The sequence below is a fragment of the Mobula hypostoma genome, chromosome 22 (genome assembly GCF_963921235.1).
Source record: "Mobula hypostoma chromosome 22, sMobHyp1.1, whole genome shotgun sequence".
Taxonomy (NCBI): domain Eukaryota; kingdom Metazoa; phylum Chordata; class Chondrichthyes; order Myliobatiformes; family Myliobatidae; genus Mobula; species Mobula hypostoma.
The window spans coordinates 59,242,215-59,258,057 of record NC_086118.1 but is presented as its reverse complement, the minus strand read 5'-3'; the positions used below and the strand labels follow the sequence as shown (position 1 = coordinate 59,258,057).

The following is a 15,843-nucleotide window of genomic DNA, read 5'->3' as shown; positions in this document are numbered from 1 at the left end:
TCCTGCTCCTGACATCTGCAGGTCCCTTCCAGCATTCTGAACAAGTCAGTTAGAGGTGCCCCCTCAGTCGAAGCCCTGGAGGGCTGGGTACCAAGCCCAGTGAGCTGCCTGAGGGGGAAGGCGTTGGTGAGGACTGCTGTTGGGAGTTGGACTGGTGGGTACAGGATAAGGAGAGGAATGGGTCCAATCAGAGCCTCAGGTGGGTCCCAGAGCAGAACCACTCCCCTTCCAATCAGGCTCCCCCAGTACCCCATACTGCTGTACCTCTCTCAGACTGAACCCCGCATTGATCCGGTGAATGTGTGTTGATTGGTGTTAGTGGGGAGGGACCACCGCGCATTGGTGGGGAGTTGAAGGAGCTATGGTGTGGGAGACTTGGGTTTCTCTGAATCTGCTTGTGGAGGGCAGCTTCAGTGATTGGGTTGAGGGTGTGGGGGTAGTGTTGCTGTGCCTGGATTGCTGGAGTGTGGGGGGAGTTGATGGGGAGTGGGGTGGGGGACAGTGTTGCTGTGTTGCCCTGGATCGTCAGGAGGGTGCTTGGTGCCCAGGCTGTGGGAGGTCGGGATGTGACGCTCAGTCCGTGTGCTAACCGTCACTCTGGAATTGCATTGTGTTTTCACCGCAGGGTTGCTAGTAATGATCGCCTCCTTCACACTGATGGTCGGAGGCCTGGGTGCTGCGCGGCAGCTCCACTCACAGCTCTTGGACAACAAGTTGCACACACCTCAGGCATTCTATGACACCACACCCATCGGGCGCATCATCAATCGCTTCGGCAAGGACATTAACGTGATTGACGAAGTGATCCCAATCACATTCCAGATGTTCCTCGCAACATTCTTCATCTCCCTGTCCACAATGATAGTAATCATGATCAGCACACCGTGGTTCACTTTAATCATAGTGCCACTGGTCCTGGTCTACATTCTCGTTCAGGTATCTTCCAAACCATCTCTCCATCTTCACACAGGCAACCTCTGCTGTAGCAAACGATTGCGGACTCTGCCAGATACAACCCACTGCCTCCACCTTAGCGACCAAAGGTTCCCAGTTGACTCCCAGACCTGGGAACACAGGAGTTGGGTTCATGTCAGTGACACAGGGCACTGGGGAGGGGTCACTGAGAGACGGTGTGAAGGAGCTGGGTTAACGTCAGTAGGGATACAGTCAGTGACACAGGGTTCTGGGGGAGAGGGGTCACTGAGAGACGGTGTGAGGGAGCTGGGTTAATGTCAGTAGGGATACACTCAGTGTCAGGACACTGGGGGAGAGGGGTCACTGAGAGATAGTGCAAGGGAGCTGGGTTAGTGTCAGTGACACGGCACTGGGAGGGGTCACTGAGAGATGGTGTGAGGGAGCTGGGTTAATGTCAGTAGGGATACAGTTAGTGACACAGGCAGTAGGGATACAGTCAGTGACACGGTTCTGGGGGAGAGGGGTCACTGAGAGACAGTGCAAGGGAGCTGGGTTAATGTCAGTGGGGACAGTCAGTGACACGGCGCTGGGGAGAGGGGTCACTGTGGACAGTGTGAGGGAGCTGGGTTAACGGCAGTGGGGATACAGTTAGTGTCACAGGCAGTAGGGATACAGTCAGTGACACGAGGCTGTGGAGAGGGGTCACTGAGGGATGGTGTGAGGGAGCAAGATTCACGTCAGTGGGGATACAGTCAGTGACACGGCGCTGGGGGAGAGAGGTCACTGAGAGACAGTGTGAGGCAGTTGGGTTAAGGTCAATGGGGATAGGCAGTGATACAGGGTGCTGGGGGAGAGGGGTCACTGAGGGACAGTGTGAGGGAGCTGGGTTAACGTCAGTGGGGATACAGTTAGTGTCACAGGGTTCTGGGGGAGAGGGGTCACTGAGGGACAGTGTGAGGCAGTTGGGTTAAGGTCAATGGGGATAGGCAGTGATACAGGGTGCTGGGGGAGAGGGGTCACTGAGGGAATGTCTTGTCAATCCATGCAGTTGTTCTGTATCTGTTCCCATCACTGTGTCCCTCCACAGTGAAACCCCGATCGCTCGTGGTTCCATCGTCCACCACCTCTCATTCTCAGGAGAGGCTGCAGAGGAGGGTCATGAGAATGATCCTGGCAATGAAAGGGTTAATGTGTGAGGAGCGTTTGATGTCTGTGTGTGTGTGTGTACTCATTAGAGTTTAGAAGAATGAGGGGGATTTCACTGAAACCTATTGAATGTTGAAAGGCCTCGATAGACTGGGGGAGTTGAGGACCGGAGGGCACAGCATCAGAATAGAGGGATGCTTCTTTAGAACAGAAATGAGGAGGAATTTCTTCAGTCAGACAGTAGTGAATCTGTGAAATTCATTACTGCAGGCCCGTAGGGAGACCAAGCGGAGGATGATATGTTCTTGATTAGTCAGAGCATCAAAGATCGCGGGGAAAAGGCAGGAGAATGGGGTTGAGAGGGATAATAAATCGGCCATGGTGGAATGGTGCAGCTGACTTGATGGGCTGAATGGCCTAACTCTGCTCCTGCAGCCTGTGGTATTATGGATTTCTTTCCCAGGGCGGAAATGGCTAATACAAGGGTCATAATTTTAAGGTGACTGGGGGAAAGTAAAGGGACTGCTGTCAGACATAGGTATTTCACACAGAATGGTGGTGCGTGGAATGCCCTGCAATGGTTACTGGCCGAAGTAGAAACATTAGGGACATTTAAGAGGCTCTTAGATAGTGAATGGGTGATAGAAAAATAGAGGGCTATGTGGGAAGGAGAGATTTTGGAGTGGGTTAAAAAATCAGCACGACATTGTGGGACGAAAGACCTGTATTGTGCTGTAATGTATTGTGATCCATGTCTCTCTGCTTGAAGCATACTTCTGGTGAAGCTGAGCAGAACTGAGCTGCGTGTGTCCTGCAGATGTGTGTTGGGTCAGTACCAGTGGTTTGGAGGGGTGGGAGTGTAGATGAGACTGAGTATTGTGTTGCCTCTCATACCTTTCCAGCATACCTTCTGTGTGTGGAATCTTCTCTGCCCCCTCCTCCGTCAGTATCTCCCTCCTCCCTCTGCCTCACACACATCACTGACACTCTGAAAGCCGCTTCACCCGGTGGAGTTGAAGTTCCAGCAGCTCACAATGTGATCTCACCTGACACTGTCACTTGCATATGAGGATGTAGATTATGTCATTAACATGTGCCCTGGGGGAAAAGGCAAAAACTATCTACATCCCCCTCCAGCTCCCCACTGCTACCTGATGAGAGAGGGCTGCCTGGTCCACATCATACAGAGCCTGAGAAGGGAGAAGTCGGTGCTTTAACATGTCTGCCGAAACGGGAGGCTCTCCCCACTACAAGCAGGTAGTCGTGCAGTGTGACTGTCCGGTCCAACCCCAGTCAGCAAGATAGACCGCAGTAACTCAGGCATCACCCTTGGGAGGGAAGGAGTCATTTACTACACGTGGATATTCTTATGAACTGGTTTCACCTCGGGGAGACGGAATTCAATCCTATAAAGTGTAAGGTGATTTATTTTGTGAGGTTGAACTTGAAGGCAGAATACAGAGTTCATGGCAAGATTCTTAACATAGGAATCTTGCGGTTCCACATCCATAGATCCCTCAAAGCTGCTGCACAATTTGTTCAGTGATTAAGGTATACGGTGTGTGGCCTTCATTAGGCAGGGCATTGAGTTCAAGAGCCACAAGGTAACTCTGCAGCTCTATAAAACCTTTGTTAGACCACACTTGGAATATTGTTGCAACACACAAAATGCTGGAGGAACTCAGCAGGCCAGGCAGCATCTATGGAGAAATGTACGGTTGACTTTTTGGCCAGAAACCCTTCAACAAGACTAGAGAAAAAAAGCCGAGGAATAGATTTTAAAGGTGGGGGAAAGGGAGAGAGAAACACAAGGTGGTAGGTGAAACTGCGAGGGGGAGGGGTGAAGTAAAGAGCTGGGAAGTTGATTGGTGAAAGAGGTACAGGGCCTGGAGAAGGAGGAGACTGATAGGAGAGGACAGAATGCCATGGATGAAAGAAGAGGGGGAGGAGCACCAGAGGGAGGTGATGGGTGGTGAGAGAGGGAAAAGGGGATGGGGAATGGTGAAGGAGGGGGGGAGGCATTATCAGAAGTTCGAGAAATCACTGTTCATGCCATTAGATTGGAGGCTACTCAGATAGAATATAAGGTGTTGTTCCTCCAAACTGAGTGTGGCTTCATCTTGACAGTAGAGGAGGCCATGGATAGACATAATGGAATGGGGAGTGGAATTAAAATATGAGATACCGCTTTTTCTGACGGATGGAGCGTAGGTGCTCGGCAAAGCGGTCTCCCAGTCTACGTCAGGTCTCACAGATGTACAGAAGGCCACACCAGGAGCACCGGACACAGTACATAACCTTACCAGACTCACAGGCGAAGTGTTGCCTCACCTGGAAGGACTGTTTGGGGCCCTGAATGGTAGTGAGAGAGGTGGTGTAGGGACAGGTGTAGCACTTGTTCCACTTGCAAGGATACGTGCTAGGAGGGAGATCAGTGGGGAGGGACGAATGGACAAGGAGTCGCGTAGGGAGCGATCCTTGCAGAAAGCAGAAGGGAGGGGAGGGAAAGATGTGCTTGGTGGTGGGATCCCATTGGAAATGGCAGAAATTGCAGAGAATTATGTGTTGGACACGGAGGCTGGTGGGGTGGTAGGTGAGGACAAGAGGAACCTCATCCCTGGTGGGGTGGCGGGAGGATGGGGTGAGAGCAGACATGCATGAAATGGAAGAGATGTGGTTGAGGGCAGCGGAAGAAGGGAAGCCTCTTTCTTTGTAGAAGGAGGACATCTCCTTCGTTCTGGAATGAAATGCCTCATCCTGAGAGCAGATGCAGCAGAGATGGAAGAATTGAGAGAAGGGGATAGTGTTTTTACAAGTAACAGGGTGGGAGGAGGAATAGTCCAGGTAACTGTGAGAGTCCATGGGTTTGTAATAGGCATCAATAGATAAGCTATCTCCAGAGATAGAGACAGTGAGATCGAGAAAGGGGAGGGAGGTGTCAGAAATAAACCAGGTAAATGTGAGGGCAGGGTATAAGTTGGAGGCAGAGTGGATGAAATTGACGCGTTCAGCATGAGTGCAAGAAGCAGCACCAATGCAGTTGTCGATGTAGCGTAGGAAAAGTGTGGACGGGCACTAGTGTGGGCTTGGAACATAGACTGTTCCATGTAGCCAACAAAAAGGCAGGCATAGCTGGGACCCGTGTGAGTGCCAATGGACACACACCTTTTGTTTGAAGGAAGTGGGAGGAGCCAAAGGAGAAATTATTTAAAATAAGGACAAGTTCCACTAGGCAGAGGAGAGTGGTGGTGGAGAGGTACTGGTTGGGTCTGGTGTCCAGAAAGAAACTAAGAGCTTTGAGGTCTTCCTGGTGGGGTATGGAGGTGTAAAGAGATTGGACATCCACAGTAAAAATAAGGTGATGGGGGCCAGGGAACTTGAAATCATTGAAAAGATCCAAAGTGTGTCAGGTGTCATGGATGTAGGTGGGAAGGGACTGGATCAGGGGGATAAAATTAGAGTCGAGGTGTGCATATATGAGTTCAGAGGCTCAGGAACAAGCTGAAACAATGTGTCTACCTGGACAAATGGGTTTGTGGATTTTGGATAGGTAGTAGAAATGGGAGGTGCAGGGTGTGGGAACGATGAGGTTGGTGGCAGTGGATGGGAGATCCCCAGCGCCAATAAGATTGGTGATGGTGTAGGAGACAATGGCCTGGTGTTCCTCAATGGGGTCCTGTTCAAGGGGTAAATAAGAGGAGGTGTCTGAGAGTTGGTGCTTGGCCTCAGCAGGTAGAGGTCAGTGTGCTAGATTACTACAGCACCTCCCTTATCTGCGAGTTTGATGGTGAGGTTAGGATTGGTGTGGAGGGAGTGGAGAGCTGGGCATTTGGGGAGTGAAGTTGGAATTGGAGAGAGGAGTATGAAGTTGAGATGGTTGATGTCCATCGGCAGTTGGCAGTGAAAAAGTCCAGAGCAGGCAGCAGGCTGGGGTGTCTAGGAAGAGGAGGAGGGTTATCATTGCGGGGTGGAGAGTCCTTGCCAAAGAAATAGGCACAGAGACAGAGGCAGCAGAAGAAGAACTCAGCTTCTTGGTGGTCGTGGAACTCAGTGACGTGTGGGCACAGGGGTCAAAGGTGAGGCCCTTACTTAGGACAGAACGTTCTGCCTCAGAGAGGGAAGGGTCAGAGGGGACGGTGAAGACCCGACATGGATGAGAGCTGGGATCAGAGCTGGCTTCTCGATTCGGAATATTGTGTTCATTTCTGGTCAACTATCATAGGAAGGATGTGGAAGCTTTAGAGAGGGTGCAGAGGAGATTTACCAGCATGCTTCTGGATTAGAGAGCATGTTTTATGAGGACAAGTTGAGTGAGCTAGGGTGAGAGGAGACTTGATAGAGGTGTACAAGATGATAAGAGGCATAGATCGAGTGGACAGACAAAGACATTTTCCCAGGGTGGAAATGGCTAATACGAGGGGCCATAATTTTAAGGTGATTGGAGGAAATTACAGGGGGGTATTAGAGGTAAGGTTTTATACAGAGTGTGGTGGCTGTGTGGTGCACACTGTGAGGGGTGATAGAAGATTGTATCCCACAAACATAGAGCATAGAACAGTACAGTAACAGGCCATTCAGCCCACAATGTTGTACTGAACCTTTTGGTTTAGACAGGTAAGGGATCAGTTCATGGGGCTCCTGACCAGTTAGAGAGCCCATTACTACAGGTGATCAGAACCTGACACCCTGACCAGTTGGAGAATCCGTTACTGCAGGGGTTCGGAACCTGACGGCCTGACCAGTCAGAGAGCCCGTTACTGCAGGGGTTTGAGCCTGGCCACTTAGGGAGCCTGTTACTGCAGGGGTCAGAACCTGATGGCTGCTACTTACACACTTACAAGTGCAATTTGTATAAATGCAGAGTTGGTGGGCTGAATGGTCTGTATTTGTGCTGTATGATTCAGTCTCTCTGGCTCTTAAATATTGAGCCAACCTGTTAGAATGAGTCAGACACAGAGTGAGGCTCCCTCCATACTGTCCCATCACACACTCCAGGGTCAGACAGAGTGAAGCTCCCTCCACACCGTCCCATCACACACTCCCGGGGTCAGACACAGAGTGAAGCTCCCTCCACACCATCCCATCACACACTCCCAGGGTTAGACACAGAGTGAATCTCCCTCCACACACTCCCGGGGTTAGACATAGAGAGAATCTCCCTCCACACCGTCCCATCACACACTCCCGGGGTCAGACACAGAGTGAATCTCCCTCCATACTGTCCCATCACACACTCCAGGGTCAGACAGAGTGAAGCTCCCTCCACACCGTCCCATCACACACTCCCGGGGTCAGACACAGAGTGAAGCTCCCTCCACACCATCCCATCACACACTCCCAGGGTTAGACACAGAGTGAATCTCCCTCCACACACTCCCGGGGTTAGACATAGAGAGAATCTCCCTCCACACCGTCCCATCACACACTCCCGGGGTCAGACACAGAGTGAATCTCCCTCCACACACTCCCGGGGTTAGACATAGAGAGAATCTCCCTCCACACCGTCCCATCACACACTCCCGGGGTCAGACACAGAGTGAATCTCCCTCCACACCATCCCATCACACACTCTCAGGGTTAGACACAGAGTGAATCTCCCTCCACACACTCCCGGGGTTAGACATAGAGTGATACTCCCTCCACACCATCCCATCACACACTCCCAGGGTCAGACACAGAATGAAGCTCCCTCCACACCATCCCATCACACACTCCCAGGGTCAGACACAGAATGAAGCTCCCTCCACACCGTCCCATCACACACTCCAGGGTCAGACACAGAATGAAGCTCCCTCCACACCGTCCCATCACACACTCTCAGGGTTAGACACAGAGTGAATCTCCCTCCACACCATCCCATCACACACTCCAGGGTCAGACACAGAGTGAAACTCCCTCCACACTGTCTCATCATATTATTCTGACCGAGACAGGTGATGAGAATTGTTAATGCAGACAGCACCAAGAATGTCGGGTGAAGATGTTTTCGTGAGTGACTTGGAAACTGGAGGGAAGGTCAGAGATTGAGGGGAACATTCAGGGCAGGAGAGTGTTGCATCAGTCAGCTGCTTAAACCTGCCCTGCAGCTGCTGTTTGTTCCCCAGCCTTACACATTTTATCCTTCCCACTGTCTCTTGAAAGCTCCTGCAACATATCACAGATGACAACAAAACAATTGTAATGTCCTGTCATAATCCCAGGGCAAGTAGGGATGGCCCCACCAAATTTCTATGCAGTCATCCAGTAGTCCTAGCAGACTCCATCCTGAGGTTAGCAAGGGTTGCTATCCATGGGTCCTGGATGTGGGCAGCGGGGGGTTCTGACTGGGCCAACTGCCAGGTGATGTTCCAGAGGTATTGTCTGTGCTTGGATTACTGTGGAGAGGGCACAACAGTGTCCGTGGGTACCAAGGAGGAATTCTGGGATCATTGGGCACTGCAGGGGATAAGTGCCCTTCTTGACAGGGAGTACCAACCCAAACAAAATGCTGGAGGAACTCAGCAGGTCAGGCAGCATCGGTGGAAAAGAGTAAACAGTCGATGCTTTGAGGCATCAGGTCCTCATGAAGGTTGTCAGCCTGAAACGTCAACTGATCACTCTTTTCCACAGATGCTGTCTGACCTTCTGAGTTTCTCCAGCATTTTGCGTGTGTTGTTCTGAATTTACAGCATCTGCAGGTTTTCTCTTGTTTGTGATGGGAATATTTTAATTTAGTTTTTGTTAGTCAGTCTTTGTCTCTGGTGTGGTATTGAAGAGTATAATTTATATTAAACATGTTTTTGTAAGAAAATAGGCAAACAAAGTTATGCCCATCTCCCTGTCAGTGTCCGTGGAGAGCCCAAGGTATTGTTGGGTATTGTTCAGATCCTCTGATGGTTCTTTGGGGCAGTAACACCCTGTTCTCATCCACAGGCGCGCTGTCCTACGTTACGTCACATCTGCTATTTGTAGTGTGCTGTGTCCGTGCCTCTAGCCTCCTGCATGCTCACCTGCTTAACCACACCCTCCGCTGTCCCATGCAGTTCTTTGAGCTGACCCCAGCCGGCCGAATTATGAACCGCTTCTCACAGGACGTGGACACCATCGACAACCGGATCCCGGCCTGTGCGGAGGACTTCCTGCTCTGCTTCTTTGAAGTTCTGTCCACCTTGCTAGTGCTGGCTCACTTCATCCCACTCAGCATGCTGCCGTCTATTCCTGTTGCCTGCCTTTACTTCTCTCTGCAGGTACTAGGGGAACCTGGGGTTGGGGGGGGTGGGGGGGAGAGTCAGGTAGGAGAGGGCAGCCCCTAGCCAGAACTGGGACCATCACAGATAGCCAAGGGATAAACCCTCAGGCTGAGGGACACTTTGACTGTGAACCCACTGCAACTGTTTCCCCAGATTTATTCAACATTTTAAACAACCTGCTATTTGAAAGGGAGTCGCTGTGTGAGGGAGGGCCGACCTTTCTGTATTAGTTTCTGAGAGCGAGTGTATCCAGTAACCTCCCATCTAGTATGAGGGCAGTGGGTGGCTGGGTCAAAGCAGCTGTGGTAATTCAAGGAAGATGCACTTCTGAAGACACAGAGATACAACCTTCCAGCCCTCTGAGCTGCACCGCCGAGCAACTGGCCACTTACCCCCAGCCTAATCACAGGACAATTTACAATCACCAATTCACCCACTAACTGGTACATCTTTGCACCGTGGGAGGAAACCAAGTCACCCAGAGGAAACCTACACATTTCATGGGGTGGATGTACAAACTCCTTATAGCTGACTTTGGAATTGAACTCTGAACTCTGGTGCCCCAAGCTGTAATAGTGTTGTGCTACCGTGGCCATCCCTCTCATTCACTCATGTCTGCTCCTCCTCCTGTCCGGCGTTCTTCCCTCCTGCATCTCCCCGCTGTGCTGCTACAGGCAGCTTCCCACTCCTCCGTAACCTGCTCAGTGTGAGCAGTGCCTGGTATTAGACCATAAGACATAGGAGCAGAATTAGGGCTTCTGGCCCATCGAGGTCTGCTCCTCCATTCAATCATGGCTGATCTTTTTTAAATCTCCTCCTCAACCCCAATTTCTGGCCTTTTCCCCATAACCTTTGATGCCATGTCCAATCAAGAAACTATCAATCTCTGCCTTAAAGATACCCAGCAAACTGGCCTTAACAGCTGCATGTGACAATAAATTCCACAAATTCACCACCCTTTGGTTAAAGAAATTTCTCCGCATCTCTGTTTTGAAAGGGCGCCCCTCTATCCTGAGGTTGTGCCCTCTTGTCCTAGACTGTCCCACCATGGGAAACATCTGTTCCACATCTACTCTGTCTAGGTCTTTCGACATTTGAAAGGTTTCAATGAGATCCCCCCCTCATCCTTCTAAATTCTAGTGAGTACAGATCCAGAGCCATCAAACATTCCTCGTATGATAATCCTTTAAGTCCTAGAATCTTCCTTGTGAACCTCCTCTAGACCCTCTCCAATGCCAGTACATCTTTTCTAAGATCAGGGACCCAAAACTGTTCACAATACTCAAGGTGAGGCCTCACCAGTGCCTTATAAAGCCTCAGCATCACATCCCTGCTCTTGTATTCTAGACCTCTTGAAATGAACACTAAGATGGTATTTGCCTTCCTCACCACTGACTCAACCTGTAAGTTAACCTTTAGGGCGTTCTGCACAAGGACTTCGAACTCCCTCTGCATCTCAGATTCCTGGATTTTCTCCCCATTTAGAAAATAGTCTGCACGTTTATTTCTACTACCAAAGTGCATGACCATGCATTTTCCAACATTGTATTTCATTTGCTACTTCCTTGCCCATTCCCCTAATCTGTCTAAATCCTTCTGCATCCAACCTGTTTCCTCTACACTACCTGCCCCTCCACCAATCTTTGTATCATCTGCAAACCTGGCAACAGAGCCATCTATTCCGTCATCTGTATACAGCGTTAAAAGAAGTGATCCCAACACCAACCCTTATTGGAAGGAGCCCCTAGATCTGTCTTGGTGTAACTGGGCTGTTGAGTGTCTGATTTTCCCTGGAGTGGGTGGGTTTGTCCAGTTCCAACCTGGGCCCCAGCCTGGTTAACGACTGGAGGAACCAGGCAAGACAGTGACATTTGTAAAGGCAGGGTGTGGTTGGTGTTCTGCATTGAGAACCTGCCTCAGGAGGTGATGTGCCCAGGAGTAGGTATTCTCGCCTGCTGCTATGCTATGCCTACATGCTGCTCCTCTTCTCCCCAACCCCCGCCGGTTACAGATTTCCAGAGAGGTACAGCCTCAGAATAGAGGGAGAACCATCCAGAATAGAGATGAGGAGGAATTTCTTCAGCTAGAGGGTGCTGAATCTGTGGAATTCATTGCCACAGATGGATATGGAGGCCAAGTCATTGGGTATATTTAAAGTGAAGATTGATAGGTTCTTGGTTAGTCAAGTTTCAAAGGTTACAGAGAGAAGACAGGGGAATAGGGTTGAGAGGGAAACTAGTTCAGCCATGATGGAATGACAGAGCAGACACAATGGGCCAATGGCCTATTTCTGCTCCTTTGTCCTATGGTCAGCACAGTGGGGCAGTGCGTGGGCCTTTAGCGCAACTCGCTCATGCCAGGGTGCCCGTCTTGTGGCAGCGTGGCTCTGTGCCTTTCTCCGCTGACGATCTTGTCATCACACACAGGCCAGGGGTTACTGCATGCTCAAGGCCTCCCAGCTGTTGCACCTGCACTTGCTTCAGCGTATCCTGTGCTGTCCTCTCTCATTCTTGACCCCCCACTCACCGTCACACTACACAGAGAGCCCCCACTCACCGTCATATGGTTCACTGTATGTGTGTGGGGAGAGGGAGAGGGCCAGACAGTGAGAGAGAGGGAAAGAGAAAGAGAGATGTGTATATAGAACAATGCAGTGGAGGCCCTCGGTCCACATGTGTTGATCTTTCAATCTCGCCTAAGATCACTGTAACCCTTCCCTCCCACATAGCCCCCTCCGTAGCTTGATCAACCTATCCTCATCAGACATGCTCTGTAATCCACACTGGTAAATCTCCTCTGAACCTTCTTCAAGGCTTCCACATCCTTCCTAGAATAAGACAACCGGAACTGAACACAACACTCCAAGTGTAGTGTAACCAGGGTTTTATAGAGCTGCAACATAACCTTCTTGCCCTTGAACTCAATCCCTTGACTAATGAAGACCAACATGGATTTGCCTTCTTAACCACCCTATCAACATATGTGGCAACTTTGAGGGAGCTGGGGATCCCTTTGTTTGTCCACACTGTTAGGAACCCTGCCATTAACCCTGTACTCTGCCTTCAAGTTCAGCCCTTCAAAGTGAATCACATCACACCTCTCTGGATTGAATTCCATCTGCCACTTTTCAGCCCAGCTCTGCATCCTGTCAATGTCCTGTCCCCCACACCACCAACCTTCATGACATCTGCAAATTAACTAACCCATTTTTCTGCTTTCTCATCTAAATCATTTACAAAAATCACATTTTCTGAATGAGCCTTTCATGGGGAATCCTGTCGAACGCCAAACTAAAATCCAGATACACCACATCTACTGCTCTACGTTCATCATTGTAGACTCAAAAAATTCAATCAGGCTTGTAAGGGATGACCTACCCCTCTCAAAGCCATGTTGACTATTCTCAGTCAGACTGTGCTTCTCCAAATGCTCGGAAATCCTGTCTCTAAGAATCCTTTCCAATAGTTTGCCCTCCAGTTACATACCACTCACTGTTTTATAATTCCCATATTATCCCTATTACTTTTCTTGAATAACATTCTCCCCCTCCAGTATTCTGGTACTGTGTGTGAGTGAGTGAGTGTGCGTGCATGCGTGATGCCTGGTGGTGCGGTAGGGGTAAGCTGTGTGTAAGGGAGATGAGCCACTGCTCTCCCCTGATGTTGGGTGTCCATCCTGACCACCTCTAGTCCTCAGTTGGCTTGTCCCTCGTGGCTCTGTAGTCCCTCAAGTTCCTCTTGCTCACCTCCAGAGCCAGTGACATATTCAGCCATATCACTGCCCTCCAGACCAAGATGGACCAACCCCATACATTTGACCTCACCCCATCAATCCTTGCTCTCTCACCTGACTCCTGACTTGCCATTCTGATTCGAGGTTGCCTCACAACGCTGTACTGCCTCCCTGCGGAATCTTGATGGCCGCTCACTGACTCCTTCCCCCAGGGCTGGAAATGGCCCCAAATCCTTGAGTCTGCCCACAGGTTCACCGTCAGTCCTTATTCTCTGAGCAACGTGGGACCCTGGTTCAGCATTTCTACAGCCTCTACACTCACTCCTGGTAACTCAACTCTTTCATCTCTCCACTCTTCCGGTTTTGGCCTAAAGTCTCCAGATTCAAATGCTCCATGGCTGTCAGCCTTTCCCTCAGCGGCCTGGGCCCAGAGCTCTGGTTACATGTATGAAACCTTCTTCCTCATCCTATCTGCTCCCCACCCCTCCTTCAGAACCCTCTGACTGTTGTTTTGATCACTTGTTCTAACACCACATCTGTCTCAGACACACTGAAGGTACAAGTTGTCTGAGTTTGAAAGATGTTGTGGACAGCACTGGGGAAGGCTGAGGTAGAGCTGCACACCTCCACAGAACGCGGCCTGCTTCATTGGGCGGAATTAGACTTCAGATTGAACAGACAAGTAATTCCTGACGGTGAATCGTCTGGAGAGCGGTGCCTGAGGGAGTTTGGTATTAAAGCCAACTCTGAGCTGTCAGTGTGTCAGCAAGAGCTGATCCTTCAGCTCCAGACCAGATGGCAAAGATTACTGATGGTGTTGTAGTGTTTCCTGTCGTGCTGACTGCGTGAGTGCATGTGTCAAAGAGCCCCAGTGTTCCAACGATTGTGTACAAGAAATTACAACAGTTGGGTCTGGGAAATGATTAGATTCAGATTTATTTATCACAGGTACAGTGAAATGCAACAACCAGCACAACCAAGGATGTGCTGGGGGCAGCCTGCAAGTATTGGCACATATACCAATACCAATATACCATGCCCACAACGTTCAGCAGAACACAAGCAGCAATACCAAAGGAACACTATAAAACAAGCCCCTTTTCCCATTGCACCCACACAGTCAGGCCCCCAACCCCAGGACAGCCAACTCTCGGCCTCCAGTCCAGTCTTCGCAAGGGAACAATATGTGGGCCTTTATTGCAAGAGGCAAGATGTCCTGCTCGAGTTATAGAGGGTAGCACACACAAAGTGCTGGAGAAAGTCAGCAGGTCAGGTAGCATTTATGGAAATGAATAAACAGTTGACATTTCAGGCCAAGACCCTTCATCAGGAGTTACAGAAGGGACCTCTCCTGTAACTCTCTGCACTGGTCTGGCCTTGCTACCATTGATAATGAAGTAAGTTCAGGAGTTCTGAGGATGATTAGCTAATTTGAACACACGGTCCTGAAATTTACAACCAGTATTTACTTAGTGAATCAAACCACAGGACCCACGGCTTGCAAAGGGATGGAATCCAAATTCAGGTGTGGCATTGGGGGAGTGTGGCCAAGTCTCACACATGGATTCCCGAGAGAAGGGAGTTGTACCAAGATAGAGTTCAACAATTGGGGCACTTAAATCTCGACAGTTTAAAAGAAAAAGTGATCTCATTGGAAATGTGAAGGACACTTACACATGGATTCGAAAGATGGGTCTCTAGAACTACGGGGCAGAATCTGTGTAAGGAACAGATATTAGATAGAAATCCTCACCCAGACTGGAGTGGATTGGCAGAGTAGCCAAAGGCTCCGTCACTCTGTGTATTTGGTTAGTGCAGGGAGGGGCTGCTGAGGAAGGAGATGAACTTTTCTCTTCCTGATGGTAGCAAGTAGGAGGGGGCAGGTGGCCTCTGTGTGTGTGTGTGTGTGTGTGTGTGTTTGTTGGCCCCGAAGTTCCCAGGGTCTGTGCCCCATGGGGAGGGAACACTGGTTACTGCATCTGCCCCACTGTGTGGCAGCCCAGACTGTGTGGTTAATGTTTCTGAGGGTGCCGCCATCTGCTAACATGCCCCTTGCTACCCACACCACCACCCCCCGGCCTAGAGTACTGGACAGCAGCCTGTCCTGACTGGGCCAAGGACCGAGGTGATGTATGTTGCCCCATCTCCAACCACTGCTCCTCTCCCCTGGCAGCGTTTCTATGTGGCCACCTCGCGGCAGCTGAAACGCCTGGAGTCCGTCAGCCGCTCACCCATCTACTCCCACTTCTCGGAGACAATCACTGGCTCCAGCGTGATCCGAGCTTACGGCCGAGAGAGGAGCTTTACTCTCCTTAATGACATTAAAGTGGATGCCAACCAGAAGAGTTACTACCCGGGCATTGTGGCTAACAGGTGAGTCACTGACACCGAAATAGGTAGACAGATAGATAGTTGGCTAGATAGATAGATAAATAAATAAATATGTGTGTGTGTATTTTATATATCTGTATCAATCACACACAGATCGTCCTGCTTGTCAACTTTCTGCTGAATCTTCTTCTGCATTACGTCCTGTTCTTCTCACCTTCCCATGGATCTGTCAGAATCCAGCCTCCACCGAGTTTCACCTCCTCTCCACATTGCCCTTTTTCTGAGTCACTGCAGAAAACAAGACCATCAGACACAGGAGCAGAATGAGGCCATTGGGCCCATCGAACCTCTCCATCATTCCACCATGGCTGATTTATTTCACCCCTCAGACCCATTCTCCTGCCTTCTCTCTGTAATCTTTGATGCCTGACTAATCAAGAACCTGTCAACCTCTGCTTTAAATATAGTCAATGACTTGGCCTCTACAGTC

The 15,843-nt window shown here is 50.1% G+C and overlaps 1 protein-coding gene across 4 annotated transcripts in view; it reads left to right on the top strand.

Moving 5' to 3' along the window:
- The window catches only part of abcc3 (ATP-binding cassette, sub-family C (CFTR/MRP), member 3), a 202,939-nt gene that overhangs the window by 174,750 nt on the left and 12,346 nt on the right, over positions 1-15,843 (top strand). For 2 of the 4 annotated variants that reach the window (XR_010015794.1, XM_063030694.1), the window contains exon 23: positions 15,196-15,395. Coding sequence is in view for 3 of the 4 variants with exons in the window: in XM_063030694.1 (XP_062886764.1) it covers positions 15,196-15,395 (200 nt within the window). In the remaining variant the exon portion in view is untranslated. Of the gene's footprint in view, positions 1-625; positions 937-8,973; positions 9,288-15,195; positions 15,396-15,843 lie in introns of all 4 variants that reach the window. The other 2 variants (XM_063030695.1, XM_063030693.1) reach the window with 2 other exon arrangements.